The 17,479-nt window shown below is 42.7% G+C and overlaps 1 protein-coding gene across 13 annotated transcripts in view; it reads right to left on the bottom strand.

Annotated features, from left to right (window-relative positions):
• Positions 1 to 1,940: 1,940 nt before the first annotated feature.
• MITF (melanocyte inducing transcription factor) overlaps positions 1,941 to 17,479 on the bottom strand; it is a 112,578-nt gene continuing 97,039 nt past the window's right edge. For 7 of the 13 annotated variants that reach the window (XM_052776171.1, XM_052776169.1, XM_052776165.1 and 4 more), the window contains 5 exons: positions 14,973 to 15,090; positions 11,692 to 11,766; positions 10,581 to 10,656; positions 8,716 to 8,863; positions 1,941 to 6,003 (listed from right to left, as the gene is read on the bottom strand). In XM_052776171.1, coding sequence (XP_052632131.1) covers positions 5,602 to 6,003; positions 8,716 to 8,863; positions 10,581 to 10,656; positions 11,692 to 11,766; positions 14,973 to 15,090 — 819 coding nt within the window. In that variant the 3' untranslated portion in view covers positions 1,941 to 5,601. The remainder of the gene's footprint in view (positions 6,004 to 8,715; positions 8,864 to 10,580; positions 10,657 to 11,691; positions 11,767 to 14,972; positions 15,091 to 17,479) is intronic. The other 6 variants (XM_052776172.1, XM_052776174.1, XM_052776166.1 and 3 more) reach the window with 1 other exon arrangement.

Below are 17,479 nucleotides of genomic sequence, written 5' to 3'. Positions count from 1 at the left end.
AAGTAAGGATGCACTTCAGATCACAGGCAAGGACAACAGCGATGGTCAGTGCACATGCATTTAACCTGTGAGCAAGCATCCTATTAAGTCTTACTGATTTTAATAAGTCAGGGATGCTTTTTTCAAGCCATGTCGCTGCAATTTTAAGCAAGCGGATCTCAAAGGAGCTGCAGAAACAGAGTATGACCACCATCCAGTGCCGGGACTACCCCCAGATGTGACAGCAAAAGGAGCAGCAGCTGCTGAAGCTGCAGAAGCAACGTAGTCACCGCCTCCTTCCCCGCATCGAGAGCGGCTGAGCTCCCAGGTGCATCTCCTCGGAAGGAAAGCACGATACGGTGACACGGTGGCAGGATCCTGCCATGCCGCTGCACCACGCAGCCGAGCCCCACAGCATCCCACAGCCCGGCCACAGGGCTTTCCAGCAAACCAGACCCCACCGGGTGTTGGTGGCCTTAACGTTCGCTTTCTTACCCCCGCACAGAATTTTTCAGGCTTGTCCAAAGGAACTAAAAGGCTTCTAACCACATCTGCTGCCAGCTCTTTGCTGACACACACTGAGCAACTACTTAGAGCCGTTATCCCCGCGACGGGTTTTCTTCCCGCTCCTCCCGCGTTCTGCAACCCAGCCAAAACCCAGAGCTGCTCCCACCGACAACAAGAAATTCACTCCCAAAACAGCGCTGGCACAACTGACCACCAAAAGGAAAGCCAAAATACATCTAAAATCTCAAACTTAAATTAGAAACTATATCCTAGCCTGCTCATAAAAACATTTCCAATTGCAGTACTACAATGCCACATTCTAACACTGTGCTGCATTTTTGAAGAAATAGCATTACAAAGCCTGCTGGAAACACAAGCTTTAACTCAAGTATCTTCTACGAAGAGGGAGCAGGACTTTTCTACTGTAGTCCTAGCAGGGTCAGGTAGCTTTGCCCAGCATTTTTTGTTTGGTTGGTTTTTAAACTGAGTGATGCAGGACAGCTAGTCACTTTTAATCGCAACTGAATTAAGTATTTTCTACTCCTAATAGGTTTCAGATTTTCAAGACAGGCCAAATTCAAGACTTCTTTTGGTTGTATTCTGGGCTTAAAACCCATGAGAGGATAGGCATTAGCCACCACTGCTGCTGCAGCAACGTCCACAGAGACGGCGAGGGCTCCACGCTGTGAGCACAGTAAGCGACAGCCTGTCGAAGAACAAGACCAGAAGGGATGAAAGCAACAGAGAGACAGGGAGAAACGACGGAGACAGGAAGACAAAACAAGACCTGACCAGCACTAGCTGCAGCTCCCAGCACGGTCCGGGAGCCGACGTCTGCACATTAGGTGAGCGGGGGGTTCGGAGGAGCGACCCAGCGGGTGAGCAGAGGGGGACGGGGATCTCTCCGTGCTCGGGTCAGCCGGAGAAGGTGGTGAGATGCTTTTGCGTAGGACTGCTGGGGGTAGGTGACCTTGCGGAAGTGACAGCATGGCAAAGAGGTGTAGGTACCCCCAGGGCTCACCAAGGGCATGCCTGCCACAGGGCATCTGGTGGGAGGTGAAGGGCAACGCAGCCGGGGGTGGTTTTAGGAGACACCCCTTTGAGAAGGGATGGAGGCGAAAGGCAAGAGCCCACGGGAGGGGAGAGAGGCAATGACATTTTTCCACGTCCACCTGTTTTGTTCCTTACGCCGGACAGTAAGTTTTGGGTCTATCCGCTTCGGTGTGTATTTGCAAAGCCCAAGAGGGGCCTGATCCGTAGCTCCGTCTCCCCCGTGCTACCGCAATACGAACACAACCAGACAGCTGCGGTACAACCGGGCACGCTGACTGACACCAGGTCAGGAACACGGACACATCCACCGCCAAGTCACAAACACAGGAGCGCTGCTGGGACTTCAAATGCATGGAAAAACAAGATTCACTTACATGGAAAACGAGTGGCTTACACAGACGTATGTGAAAAACCAAATGCTTTAATCCATCTATCAAGAACAACAGTTCAAATTATTTCATTGGATACATTAATATTGATCCATAATTTACAGTGCTATGGACCATACACAAATTATTGCTGCAGTCAACAGCAGATGAATATCATTACAGTACCAAGCATCATAGCAAGAGGCAGTAATTAATGTCACTTTTTCAAGAAATATAGGTATTTATACTATTATCAACATCAGCTTCCCCCCCCAGTGCATTTTATGTCAAACAACATAAACTTAAGTGCATTATTTTGTGCTTTGTGCTTTCCTTATGTACCTTCTTTTTGCTTTTACAGGTTGTAAGAGTTAAATATTGCTTTAGATGCCAAAAGCAGTAAGGAAGAACTTCATGGTACTCTGCACATTCCTGCTTGTTGCATGGCTTTGGCGAAGTGAGAACTGGTAGGTACCCCACCCACCCGCTCAGGAAAGCCACCGCCAGCCCAGTGTCACACAAGACACCATCATCAGACTGGGCAACAACTTCTGTCCCATCTCGCTCCACCTAGTTCATGCCAAACCCTGCCTGTAATTGCTCTCTCTGTCCTCTGCCATTGATCCCCTGTAAAATGTCACGGCCACACGTTCACAATGCTCAAACGGGCAAGGACATCTCTAGTTAGCACCCGCCTGGAGCTCCACGTCTCCTAGAGATGTCCCCACTGCAGTGTCAACATGCTTCCATTGGAAGGGTGGGCAACCTCTGAGGAGGGCTGTAGCCTAAGGGAACAAGGGGTGAAGAGCAAGCAGGGCACAGCCGAGTCGTACGTTACCCCAGAGCAACACAACGTACGGGGAATACGCAACACAGCTGCTGGGGCCGCAGCAACTTTTATCAAGAAATCCAGCTCTTGATGTAACGGTTTTCCTTGAATCCTAACTCGTCTCTACACAGCATGTAGCCAAAAATCAAGTCATGGCCGTCAGTGAGTACCAGTGGTTTCACATAAGCTTGAAAATTATTTATATACCACAGTCTAGACTTCAATTTCTGAATGCCCAGCATGGGCATCAACCCAAAGCCTTATTTAATATATTCAGTGGTTTTCAGTTACTACACTCAAGCGAGCACGCCCTGATTTTGTACAATGCTGCAGAGCTGTCCCATTTTAATGGGGAAGGGTAACGCAACCCTGTGTTACAGCTACAAGCATTTTACAGCCCTGATTTTCTTTACCTGTCACCATTACCAAATGGCAGCACCAGAAGCCTGTACCCGCATACTCGACTCGGAGCTAACTACGGCACAGCTGCCTTGCAGAGAATTTCCCTGCCCGGGGGCCACGACAGCCGCAGCGCATCCTGCAGGCTCCCGGGTCCTGCCCTGGGCCAGAGCTTCACTACCCTAGGAAAGACACATTCCCAAAAGCTGTCTGGGGTGGGGGGGGGAGAGGCATCATTATAATCTAACTCCACCTCCTCCTTCAAAAAAAAAAAAAATAAAAAAAAAAAGCCACAACCCGGCGGTTGCATCAATGCTAACACACAGCTCGCTGCTCAAGCAGAAACGGAGACAGCCGGACGCAGCCAGCGACAGCCACGGAAAAGAGCGACACGAAGGTAGACCCCAGAGTACCGTAACAGCAAGTCGCGTCCCCGCCGAGCCCCGCGCCCCTCGCCATCGGCGCCGGGAGGAGCGGGGCCGGGCAGGGGACGCTTCAAGAACCCTTCCATGGGGAAACATTTGGGTGAAAGCTCAGCGAGCCACGCCACGGGCTACGGGAACTCCCGACGATGTCCCCAGCTGCCCCACCGCTACCCAATTCACATTTGATTTCTGAACACTAACTGCTGCGACCAAGGTTTCCTTATGAAGCCTGCCAAACTGGCACTCAAGTCACTAACCGTTTCACTTATCCTATGGAATTTCCAGTGTAGCACAAAGGAGAACAGGAAGCTCTTGTTTTCTATACGTAGGCACCATGCTACACTTCAACATCCTATGAAACACCACCCTAAAGCTCTCTCCCATGCCACACTTCAGTCAGTGCTAGCCAGGGAAGACTACAACTAGAGTTTAAGGCACTTCATTCTGAACAAGATACGCTTGCCTGCCGCTTGCGAGTCAGCTGTAGGCTGCTATTGAGAAATCCATTCAATCCGTCTAGCTCGTAACACCACATGTCACCTCTGTAAAACAGCTAGGCTTGATATAATACAACTACCGTTATTGCATAGGACTACACTTGAGTAGATAATGCACCGAACTACTTTTACAACATTGTTGCATGTTAAAAAATAATAACATTGTTATCAAGTAACAGTTATTTGCAGATACAGTAATTTACTCTTTTTTTTTGTTTGTTTGTTTTTTTCTTATGTCAGCCCCAGTACTGAAATAAAACACAAAATTACTATAACGGGTATATTAACTACATAGTTATGTTTCCAAGCATATTACTACTTTTTTCTGTATCACTAAAAATAAATATGTAAGTTCAGTTTCTCTACAGAGTTGTTTTATTACCTAATCTAAATTTGTACTCTACCTTAAATGTGTTTAAAAACATTTTCAAAGTGAGACTGTAATATACAAAATATTCTCAAAATCTCTCTTAAAACACAGAACCCTGCATAAAAGCTTCCTTTCAAGTGTTTACAAAGAATGCAGAAAACTTCCAATGAGTTTTAAAAATGTCAAAAAATTGTTGCAATATTAAGAGGCAAAAATCTTACAAATGAAATACAAATATATTTAAAACAAAAAGTTGAGGATAACTAAGGAATCCATGCAAATCAAAATAAACTGTACAATGCAATTTAAAAAAAATAAAGCCAATTAGATATGTACAACATAATGTGCCCAGCTGATGTATAAATTTTTTTTTGTCCAAAGGGTGTATACCAACTTACAGTGCTCCTGCTTGGTTTACTGTTGGCAAGCCATCAATGCGTGTTTCAAAACAAAATAAAAATCTAAGAGAAAAACTCGAACCATGATCAAAAGGAAAACCCAAATCAGCTCAGAGTAAAATTAAACAGCACTCTGAGAAAGAGACTTGCATCTCCCTGCAATTTTCAGCAACAGCATTTTATATCACAATCAACACCATCAGGATGTCTTAACACTTTTTTGTTTGTTTGTTTGTATTCTGAGTGGAGTAGGGTGGGTATTTTTCCCTAAACACTTGTCATGTAAAGACCAACGTTTGAGGGACACTGTATCTTTAAGGCAGCACTATTCAATTAATACAATTACAAATTGGACTTTTTTTTTTTTTTGGTTTCTTTACATTCTTGAACTTTACATTTTGTTTCCAAGTAAATAGGTTGCATTTACAATTCTACGATTCCCCCCTCCCCCCCAGTAGAAACAGACTCTTCATTTTTAATTCTATTGCTTCGAGTAGATTTGACCAGTTCAAAGTTCTTGGTGAATCCAGTTCACAGATACTGTACATATGCTGTACAATATTTTGGAGGCATTGGTAGTTTTAAAATAGAATATACAAGTTTCTTCACAAAAATTCTAAAAAAAATCCTATATATATAATATATACACACACGCACACACACTGGGCTACTGATGAAGCACAAAGAAAAAAAATCAAAAAATTCTACAAAAAGTAAATTATTTAATCTACTGATCAAGAAACAAAGCAGTTTATGAAAGGTGTGCCAAGTATACGCTAACAAGCATGATCGGTGTCCTCCATGCTCACGCTGCTCCGCCTGCTACTTGTCTTCGATGCTCCAGGGGACACAGAGGAAAGTAGCGGGTCAGTTACTCCGACAGGGGAGAGGGTATCGTCCATCAAGATATCTTCCAGTTTGGATCCCATTTTTGCAGGAACGCTGTAAGTGCCAGTTGGTTCAGTCACATTTCCGAGGTTGTCACTGAAGGTGATGGTACCGTCAGTGAGATCGAGGGTGGTAGTGCAAGACAGGTCTGTGTGGTGCGGCATGATGTCTTGGTTGCAGTTGTCCAGCACAGGTTCTTGTTTGATGACCCTGTTGACGATATCAGGGGAGCAAAGGCCTGTAGATGGAACAAGGGACAGTCCGTGTGCCCGAGCTTGCATCTCAAGTTCCTGTGAAGGAGGATAAGGGACAAATTAAGAAAAAATCTGAAAGCAAAATCTCTCATCTTACGCTCTTGTGTACTGCGACTTAGTTTCCTTCTGTTGTACACAAACCGTTCCCTCCCTTTCCAGTAGCAACAAGTGCTTGCACCCTGTACAATCCTGCCCGCAGCTTTTCACCTGAACATCAGTCTCTTGTAGAGGTGGGTGAACACCACCCCACTCAGGTCCTCCACACCTCTCCTCAGGACCTACACCAGAGCCAAAACCCAGTGCCCTATAGAACAGACACATTTCCCCTTGGGCCTCTTCCCAAACCAGTGCCACAGTAGGCAAGTTTGGCATCAGGTCAGGTGAGGAAAGCATTTAAAAGTTGGGAAAAAAAAAAAAAAGTGAAATAGCAGAAGCATAGGCTTAGTACTTTTTAAGAAGTTGTATGTGAAGGCATAGCATGTCTATATGATGCTTGTCATTTCCTGCCGAGACACTGGAAGGGACATTTCTCATTCTACAAGTCTGGTAGAGCTGGCAGTAAAGAGGTCAGCCGAAACTGAGCAACACTATTCCTGCACTGAAATATTATAGGCAAGTCACAGCCAGGATTCTTCGAATCTTCATGAAAAGTTTAAGTCCCACCTTCACATTTAATCATATAGATGCACTTGACTGAAAACAGATAATAGAAGAATTCACTTAAATGCCCTTTCTCAAATGCAGCAGTAAGAGAGATGTTTTGCTTCTACTTATGCATTATGTTAGGCAATCACAATCACTGTTGTGATTGTACTGTTTCTGGATATTCCCGTCACTGAGGTTGATTAATAGGCCTTTTTCCATTTTCAAGCTAAGACAACAAGCTTGTAATGGCACACTGCAAGATCAATGGAGAAGGTGGAACAAAGAAGCACTTATTCCATCAGCTAACGTGGCAAAATCAGGAGTTTCTTACTCTGTGCTTAATCAGAATCAACGCAAAAAGGGAAAAAAAAAGACTTTAGGTTATTTGCTGCCAGTTGTATTGCCCATTATTCAAGGGTCTGTTTTTTATGGTTTTTTGATTGAAGCAGGAGCCAGAGCAGATGGATAATGCAAAGGAAGATGAAAGATGCTTAAAAAGTGATCTGACTTAACTTTGAAATACCAGTGCTTGATGTTGCTCTGCAGAAGTGTTGCACATCTTTATCATCTCACTCTAGCAAACAGATTGCCCAACAAAGCACAAAAACTGCGCTGAAGCTCAACCCAGCCTGTTCCATTTTAAAGCCGTTTACTGCCACACTTGACTCTCGGGTATTTCTAGCTTCATTATCTATTTTGTGGATTAGCCGTGCCGTGGTTCAGGGGTCTCCTGACACAGCAGCAAGCCTGGCACACTGCAGCCTGCATGCAGAGTTCAGCTGTTCACACTGCAGGTGAGTAGCAACACGAGAGTATCTGGGACATCGCTGTCTCTGTGTTAGGTGTTCTTACACCCAATTCTAGATATGCTTCTTTCATTACCCTTTTATGAAGAGGGGCAGATAGCCAGCTATCTTTGCCCACCTGGAGAAGAGAGTTGACAACAAAAGCTGTATAGGGTGCAACCCTAAGGTTTCCTATCCGGCTTGAGGTGAAAGCAAAGGAATTAATTAGAGAAACGGAGTTCTCACCCCAATCTCTGTGTAATATAGGCTATCGGGAACCTGGGTGAATCTAACAAGGCAACAATCCCCAGAGAAAGCATATTCGTGCCACCTACTGCTTTTCAGTGTTGAACAGGAGAACTGTTTTACAGCCCTACAGACTTCAAGGAACAAGGAAGACAAACCATAGCTCCTTGGACAAAAAAAAGCAGCTCAACATCCCTAGCTCTTGGGTGTCTTGCTGCAAAAACTCTTGGAGCCCTCACATTAGGTGTGCTTCTCTGCAACTGCTCTCAGACAAGCCAGGCAGCTTCAACATTAAATACAGCTGCCAGATCCCAAGATACCTATGGGGAACTCAAGATACAGTGCTGCAGCGTCTGTCACCAATACTGCCCTCCCTGCCCATTTTGTCCTGCAAGCAGTATTTACCCTCCACCAGAAAGCAGATGACAGATTCCTGCAGAGCATCAGGGAGAGGCTGATCAAGAGAAGAAATAAGAGATCAGATGTAAAAGACCGCAATCTGCAGAGCTTTTCTGACAGATAGGGCCTAGATTGGTCCCCAAATAGTTTAGAAAATCCACAAGCAAAACAAAAAGATTTCATTTATTGCCATTTGTCCAAAACAGCTTCAGAAGAAAAGAAAAAAAGCACTAAAGCTACAGGTCAAAAAACCTCCACAAACAAGACAACTAAAGTGAACATACTCCCAAACAGCTGAACTGAATTTCATCACTATCAACAAACAGATGATAAATGAAGACCCAATTTCTTAGGTCTGGCACCCAGAAAAAAATATTACCATACAAACCTTTTTTATAGGATGGTTTGCAACTTATGTTGGCCATGGTAGACCAAAAATAGACCAGCCCTAATTGCTTTACTAGAGTGTTGGGACTTTATTTTACTTTCTTTTAAACGAGTGTATCTTGGGGTTTTTTCTGGAAACATCTCTGCAGACATCTCAGCGTTAGTCACCATTAATTAAAATGATGGTTCCTTCCAACTCATATTTCTACAAACCAGCTTCAGTTACCATTATTTGCAGCCACACACTGCAACAGCAAGAGCACTTGCAGCTTATTTATCAGCAAACCTGTATTCTGAGCAGCAGGTGCCTGTTGGCATGTTCCAACTTCTTCTGTCTGTTCTCAAGCTCCTTCGTGCGTTGCTGTTCTCTCTGCAGCTTACGGATGTAGTCCACCGAGGCTTTTAGAATCGTTCCCTTATTCCAGCGCATATCCCTTTGAAATCAATAAAAAAGGAAGAGTTAAGGCTCTCAGGGAGGCTTTATTTTATAGTCATTACCTTCACATCAGCAGCTATGATTACACCTCACATATACGTAACACCTGGCTAGTATTTATTCCAAGTTCATGCATACAGAAGGCATTTGAAATGCACTAGAGGGGGCCAGAGCACAGCTATTGCGAAGCAGGCTGCCCCAGCCCCGGCCCAGCCGAAGGCACAGAGCCCAGGCGCTGCACTGCGGCCCCCCCAGGCTCCCCACAGCCCCCCCGGGGCCAAGCCCCTGCCTTCTGCACAGTTTGGGACCAGCGCTGTGCAAGAGCCACTGAAGACCTGGGAGCTCCTTTCATTGCCTTACGGCAAGGCTGCAAGGCAACAACAACGAAACCCCGCAAGACTCTTTCTCAAAACGTGGCATGGTTTGCTAGCTGGGTGATGCCCAATTTCGGCTGGGGAATTAAAAGGATCATATATGACCTGGTGCTTCTGTGGGAGAAAGACCTGAGGCTCTTTAGCAACCCAGAAGCAGCAAGCAATAGCCCTCCTGGTGGCACTGTATCACAGCTGTGTTACGGTAGGAAGAGAAGAACCCAATACAGCAGCATATTCAAGTACTTTAAACCCTGGATAAAACACAAATGCCGCGTTGCAGCCTCGAGGTGATGGTTCTTCAGTCAGGCAGTTACATGGCTCCCATACTGCTTCTCCCAGACTATTCCTCCCACGCTCGCTTTAGAGAGAGAGGCTGCCTGCATCATCTTCTCCCCCACATCATCTTACTTTGTTTAAATTAAAAAAAAAAAAAGTTTACTGCAGACCATCAGACCAAAGATCCACCTGTCCCGTAGGCTGATACTGCGCAATATTGTCTTGCTTGCCTTAGAGGAAGCTGAAGAGCCTCTCTGAAGAGTAGCTACAAGTTGCTCCATGAGCATCTGCCTTAAAATAATGGAAACTCTCCCCAAAAGTGTCACGGGGCATTGATTCAGATTTAAGTGACACTTTCAAGCTCCAGAGCAAGGGGGGTTCCTTGCTACTGAATCAGCATTGGGAAAGTGTTAAGACAAGTTAGTAGCAATAAAGTTACCTAAAAGAACTACTGGGAAATTACCAGAAACACTGGTGAATTATCAGTGAACAGACACACAGCTATGTTCTTTATTTTGCTGCTTTTTTCTTGGTGGGAAGGGGAATATGATGGCTTCCCTGATGAACTGCCCTCCATTTTCACAGAAAGAGGGACTGGTTCTGTCTTGCCAAGCTATGACATCTAATAAATTAAAAGAATCATTTAGCAAGACAAGCAGCCAGGCAGCCAGCTAAGCAGCGAGACTAGACTAAGGTTTTACATCCTGACAACTCGACCTCTGGTAAGGCAGTCATTCCTAGCATCAACCCCAGCCCTGCCAGGTGCTGAGCTGCTGCACAATGGTACGGTGACTGTTTTGTGACAAAAAAATCAACAAATTAATGTAACTTCAGCAATTTCCAAAAGGGAAAAAAAATAACTCCCCAAACAATCTTCAAAAAATATAATGGAACCTTCATGTATTTCTACACTCAGGGAGTGCCAAGATCATACAACAAAACTCAGGATATTTTTTTTTTTTTGTAAATTCTTTTTCTCCCCTAAGTTTGGGGTTTTTTTGTCTGTTTGTTTGTTTGTTTTTTTAAACACCTCCCTCCCAGTCTCCTTGGGCACATTATACTTACGGGTCATTTGACTTGGGTATCAAAGTGCCTAGTTCTTTTATACGATCATTAATATTAAATCTTCTTCTTCGTTCAACTTCAGGAAAAACAACACAAATGTTACAAGTAATATTCACACTTGATTACAACATACAAAGTGTTTCATCAAAGATTTCTTTAAGCACCTTTAAAATGTTCACCTGAAGCTTAAAATCCAGTAACAGAGTAATTTATTTTGCTCTCCTACACATGGACACTCTAAGACAGAAGTTCTGTCTATACTGTAAAAATGTGGGACTGCTGAAGTGGCAGAGTTAAACTGAGACACTAAAAACCAGGATGGCTGCATTAGCATAGGACTCAACTGAGAAGCAAATGTTTTCCTAGGGAAAAGCGTCACAGACAAATTCAGAGACAAAAACTTAGATGCTCAAGGAAATCCCAAAGCAGGAAAAGGGACAAAATGTATAGGCTCTTCTTTAAAAATACTCTTCCAGATGCAACATTTTGAGGATCCAAAAGTTAAACTTAAATACCAATTTTCCTGCATTAGCTTTTCATGCTATGAAAAAGGCTTCTGAATAGCTCAAGGCATGAAACAGTTCCTTTCTTCTAGTAATAAAAAGTATAAAAGGACAACTTAAGGATCCTTTAAGTCACAAGATGCTCATTATTTTAAAATGTTTTTTTCCAACTTGGAAATAAGTGTTCTCTTCAAAACCAGGATTTTTAAAATTGCCACACTGAGGGTGCACACTGATGTTTAAAGTCACAAATTGACCACTTATCTAAGATTTTAGATTAATTTAACAAAGGAAAAAAAAAAAAAAGCAAAATTGTGCAAGGTGGATTTGTTAAAAGCAGCTGTATCAAGTGTTGCTCCCAGTAATTCCACTGATAACAACCACCTGTTCACTTGGTTTATTAAAAAAAAAGAGTTTAAAATTCAATAGTAGATTTAAGCATACATTTCACAAGAATTCAAGATATTTCATCTGTGGGCATAACATAATGAACTGGTACTATATACTACATGCAGTGTCTTGTTCAGATTTAAAACAGCAGCATTCAAATGTTTAATGCATAAAATCATTACTAGAATTGGTGCAAAATGCGAAGAACCAAAACTTACTCAAGTTGTGATTGTCTTTCTTTTGCCTCTCCTTAGCCAATGCTCTCGCTTCTGACTCTGTAGGAAAAATACATGCTGTGCATGTGAATGAAGTAATTAGAATTCAAGCAATTCAAACACAACATTTCAGTCTGTGAAACATTTGCGCAGGAAGCCTGATTGATATTTGTCAAAGCAATTATTACACTCATTCCAAGGGGTGAGAAGGGCCTGTACAGTAAGCTGTGATTGCCAAAACACAACGCTGGTGTTGAACTTCACTCCTGCACCTGCAGAGCACCTCTACCCACACTTCCCATACTGACTTCCACGACGAGAACGTTTCCCACGGAGGCCCTGACTCAGCAAGGTATTTGAGGACAACAAACTGCTGAAATCCAACATACCTTCTCCTACGTTTACATACAGCCGGCACGCTTACGTACCACACAGAAGCTGAACCAGAGGAACAGCATGCTTATTGCATTGCTACCTGCACAGGATGTGAAGCAGTCAGGAGTCAGAGGCTCTGCTCACTGGAATTAAGGCTACATCCTTTTGTGGCACGTGCATGCACATCACCAACGCAAGATGTAACTTAAGCGACCTATTAAAAATACTGTATTTTCCAGCTACACTAACTGTTCTCATTATATGAAAAAAAAAGATGAAAAATTCAACACCTTTATTAGCAATAATGTTAGAAAACAACGGTCCTTGCTTCAGGAAAAGCAAAAAGAAAAGTAATGATAACCATGCTGCACACTAGTTGTCTCCCCAACTCAGAAGTGCTCTTAACCTTGCTGCACATGTTTATTATCAGACTTCAGCATACAATAGTACAGGCAAAAGCATAATTAAATTTGTTATTTTCAGTTCTCATTTGATCTTACATTTCTCAAGCAATTTTAAGTATTTTCATGTTTGCTCTACGTGTTTTAATTTTTTAAAAAGGTGAGGTCATTAATCCTTGCCCTGTTGCATTTAAATCTCAAAACCACCAAGCATTTAGTTTCACAGTTAAGTCAGTGAGGAGGAATGAGTGTATGATCTATTATCACACATTCCATTACAGAAACAAAACCCCCCACTGACTCCAACACGTTTCTTTCCTGTATTATTTTATTTTTAAAGAATATGGATTTTGTCCCACACAATTCAAAATAACAGCTGATAAGGGTTTCCCTTGGAGTACTGGAAGCTTACTACTTCATTGCTTAGAATACAGAGCTACCTGGACATTATACGCAGTATAACAAGACATATCCTTTTCTATGCTAGGCTCCCAAAGGATCCCCCCAAAAGTGCGAAAGATCGTTGCGTGTCTTAATGAAATTTGGGCTTAATCTGACATTGCCTTATGAAACAGATATGAGGTTTGAAAGGCCAAAACTGATAGAAACTGCACTCCTGGGTGAGCAGGATTCCCATTAAATGCTTCAGTAACTACAGCTGAGAACTCACAACCATCATCAAGATCAGACGCTGGGGATAACAGATTTGATTGGGGGGTGGGGGGTTCTTCATCATTTTGATATTTATACAGCAAGATGAAGAAAAGTTTCTGACAAATGCTAGATTTAAATATTGCAAGCTCTCTCCAGCCTAGCTCCAACAGCAAAATCAGGAAGTGGAGAACCAAAAGACTCCTGCCTGCAACAACACGCTGATTTTAAAATCACTGGCTGTCAGAAAGCACCATCAATAGCGCTTTCTGCACAAAGGCTTGGCCAGATCAGTGTCAAAGTGACACTGTTAAATTTGAGTTTAATTCCTAAACATCTCCTAAATAAAATGCAATCTGCTAGCATATATTTTGAACAGAAAAAGCACTCACCTGATTTTTTTCTCTGTACAGGTGAATATAACATATAGACATTTAACTTAGTTCAGGTCTACTCTAATGTACTGAGCACTTCCATAAGACCACTTCACTCACTGATTTCCCCTGTCTTTCTGCCTTCTTTGCCTGAAGTCTTACACAACCATCTGCCGTGAATCCACCAGCCTGGGCATCTGACAAGTTGGATGTTTAGTTTGCAGTCTACAGCCAGCTTTACCTTTCTATAACTGGGGCAATGAAACTGTCTGTAACGCAGGACTTGGAGTAGTTCTCATCCCCTCCCACCCTCCTCTTAACATAGTTCCATCGCTGTATAAGCTTTTCTTTTTCTAGCAGCCACAATTCATTGTGCAGTTTCTGTGTCTTCATTTGGTGCTGAACTCAAATTTTGTGCAGTCATCTAAATGCAAATATCCACCAGCTCAGAGATGTGGCATTTCCTCCTGAGAAGCTGACTCCTGGGCTATTAAAACTGCTCTACTTAAACTAATTCTTGCCCAGAACCTGCTTTGCAACTGAGTCAGCCTGGGAGTTTTCACAACAGAAACCCAAAAAGACGACAGACAAGAAACTATGCCTCTACCATACTGCATACAGTGTGACTCCCTGTTGGGCTTAAGAACAGCCATTTCTGGGTATTAAGATGATTTTGTCATCGGTTCTGGAATGGATCTCCATTTGTTCATCCTGCGGACAAGCTTGCCTTGTATACCGTAACCTATCTGTGGTTATAGCCTTTCAAGTGAAGCGAAACAGCAAAAATAAAACATGCTTGAGAATACAAAACTTACTTCTTCCTTGAAACTCTTTAGCTTCTGTACACATGTGCTTGAGAAAAAGAGGCTTTTAATGTCCCCCTTCCCTCCCCCTGCCTCTGATGGCTTATTCAGAGTGCTGCTGGAGGACCCGACAGGACAAGAAATATACAGGACGCTTCATTTCCATCTTAATTTAAGACATCCATATGCTCTCTCTTGAGTGCCTAATTTTACATTTTATAGGATCTACGTGTCCAGATTTCATATTACAACAGACTATTTGTTCATTACTGCCCTCCCCTAGTAGAGTAAAGCCTCAAAATGTAGCATTCCTTGACACGAATCCCACAGAGACTCCAGATGTGAAGGTTGGTGTTGATAGAGCAAACACGAAGCCCAAACTAGAAAACAGCTCTGCAAGACATGCATGGAAGTTTCCTGTGACACAATGCTTTCAATGTGCAGATTTGACTATAACAACTAGGGACTTTATCGTAACTAGTCACAGTGAACACACACATACCCACACAACTGCATTGCAGGCTAATACATCTGCTAAAAAATGGTCTGCAAAGCAAAAAGTAACTATTCATCCATACATTCTTTCTCGTAACAGAAATTATACCCAATATCACCTATTCAAGTGAAACAAATTATACAATTGTATTATTGCTCCAAGGTGGTATTTTAGACATATTTACCTGTGAGCTCCCTTTTTATATTAGGAAGATTAGCTGGACATGAGTTGCTGATGTTTAGTCCTGGAGGAGGCATGCTTTGGTTGCCATAAAGGTCAATCAAATTGCCAGACACAGGCAACTGGAAAAGATAAACAAGGAAAAGGATCATTTGGTTTGTCCTTATGAAAGGCTTTGTACAGAAGAACAGAGTTAGGATCTGCTAAGAAATCTGTGCTCTTTTCCATTTGCAAACAGAGCATGCAACAAGGTCAGCAAAAGTCAACAGATATGCACAGGCCTGAGGAATAAAACACCTACATTGGGAAAATTCTGTCTTCTTTCCTCAAGAATACGCAGACAGAGAATATGCAGAAGAGGTAACATGCTGACAATATTGCAGTATTGTTGCTCCTTGGTTTTCAGTGAAACTATTACATCTGTACCCCCATCGCTTCTCTCACTCAAAACATCTGAAAGAGCCTACAGAACTCTCCCAGAGGAAGCCCCTCTTTTTTCAGGAATACGTGAGTGAAAGTACTTAGCAAGTTGTCACATGGCTGAGGAAGAACACTGTATTAATCAATCGCATTTTTCATGTGATTTGAAAGCTACCTACACAGAAAACATTTAAGTTTACTTTAACTTGGTTTTCGTCTTATGTAACAAGAACACGCATCAGTAGGAGGAAGATTATTTTTGCATTAAGTTTCCTCAATTACTTGTTCATTCTGCTATTCTTATTTAGGTATGTTTAAGAAAGGAGATCTATAGAGAAATAGGATAGTATTCCAACAAGACTTACCAAAGGCATCCCTTTAAATTGAAACGTGTTTAAAGAAGTTTACATTTACCCTGAGTGGATTATTTTACCCATCTCTTTTTTGTTTTCCAACTAGGTTTTGAAAAAGACAGGTACAAAACACTTTGATATCTTATCTGACTGGCAATACTTCTTATCATTGCTTCAAAGAAAACCAATCCCCCCAAGACACTGATCCTGCAGCGATTAGAGTAAGTATTAACTTTACACCCGTGTAATTAATGCTGCTGAAAACAATGGAGTGAGTCACAGCCTGGACTACTGAACTCCTACTGATGGTCCTTGCCAGACTGAGACCTAAGAAAATTTCTCCATCCGGAGCCATCTGGAGCTACCATAAGCAGCAAAGTTGGTATGCATCCATTAAAGTACCACCAGCTAGAAGCCGTGCTGATACTTGTCTTGAACAGACAGTGGCCAACAACAAAAACAAAGTCGCCTGACTCAATCTTTAAGTGACAGAGGAAAAATATAACTGAATTCTCACCAAGATTCAGTCTTACAATTCCTCACCCTCCCCTTAGCTCCTGACTGCAATATAAAAATGAAAAAAAAAAGAAAAAAAAAAAAATGAACGTCTATAATAAAGCTAAGGTCACAGTTGTCCATCACAGACTATGGTCCCAGTTGTGACCTACCCGCATTAATGTCAGGGTGACCACTCGCTCTCACTGCTCTACAAGGCTGACCCTTGTATCTTTTGGCCCCTCAAATGTATCCATGACATAGGCACAGCAATAGCGTCATACGCCCTTCTGACTTGGATGTGCTTTTTCTATTCATGCTCCTATGCATGGGGAGAGCACAAAGACCTTGTTTGTAGCCCAGGGACTTGAAGTTCAAAACCAGACATGTGAAATCTAATTAGGAATTTTGGGGTGGGAGGGGGGAAATACATTTTTTTCAGAAATCTAGAAACTAGCATCTCAAAGCCTGGGTACAGCAGCTAGGTTATAATGAAACATGGAGAACAGTTAAAGTCACCAAGCTGCTTACCTTACTGCAAGATGGACCTGGCTTGTTACAACAAGTTTGTGATATTTTTTTTTATTATCCCCCCCCCCCAAGGTGTAAACACTGTGCCAGATTTTCTGTTTAATAAACAGGACCTGTGTAAGCAATCACCACAAAAGGGGACACTAACACAGGCAGCAGCTGCTGAACATGCACACTGAAGTCCTGCAGAAGTTGCAAGCACCAGAGGAACCCAACCAAGAGCTGCGCAACATCCAAAGCACAAGCACTGCTGATGCAGCATTAGCTAAACAAAGGAAGATGAAGGGAGAAATCTGCACAGCTGCTAAACTTTGCAGGTTTGCATGTACACATGAATGCTTATCAAGGAAATTTGTATTAAAGGTCGATGCCAACAGCCTCAGTTTAAATCAGTGATCCATAAGCAAAGACACTGATTGGCTTCTTTCTTTGACTACTTTTCCCAGCAAGCTGAACTCCACAGGTCAAAGCTTCAGTTTTAACTTTTTACTATGAGTGTGACTACATGTATGGTCCGCACTCATACTCAGTATGAGCCTCTGAGAAGCCTCTTCTCCAGAATGGCTGCAAGTCACATCTTTGGGACTAACTTTATACCATTCCCTTCAAATGAAAAATATAAAGTGCATATAACACTTCAGCTCATCTCACATGGCTAAAATACCTGCAGTTAAAGATAAGTTAAAATTGAGGCGCATCCTCTGTTCACAAT

Source organism: Harpia harpyja, chromosome Z (assembly GCF_026419915.1).
Source record: "Harpia harpyja isolate bHarHar1 chromosome Z, bHarHar1 primary haplotype, whole genome shotgun sequence".
Taxonomy (NCBI): domain Eukaryota; kingdom Metazoa; phylum Chordata; class Aves; order Accipitriformes; family Accipitridae; genus Harpia; species Harpia harpyja.
This window is presented reverse-complemented; position numbering and strand designations above follow the sequence as displayed.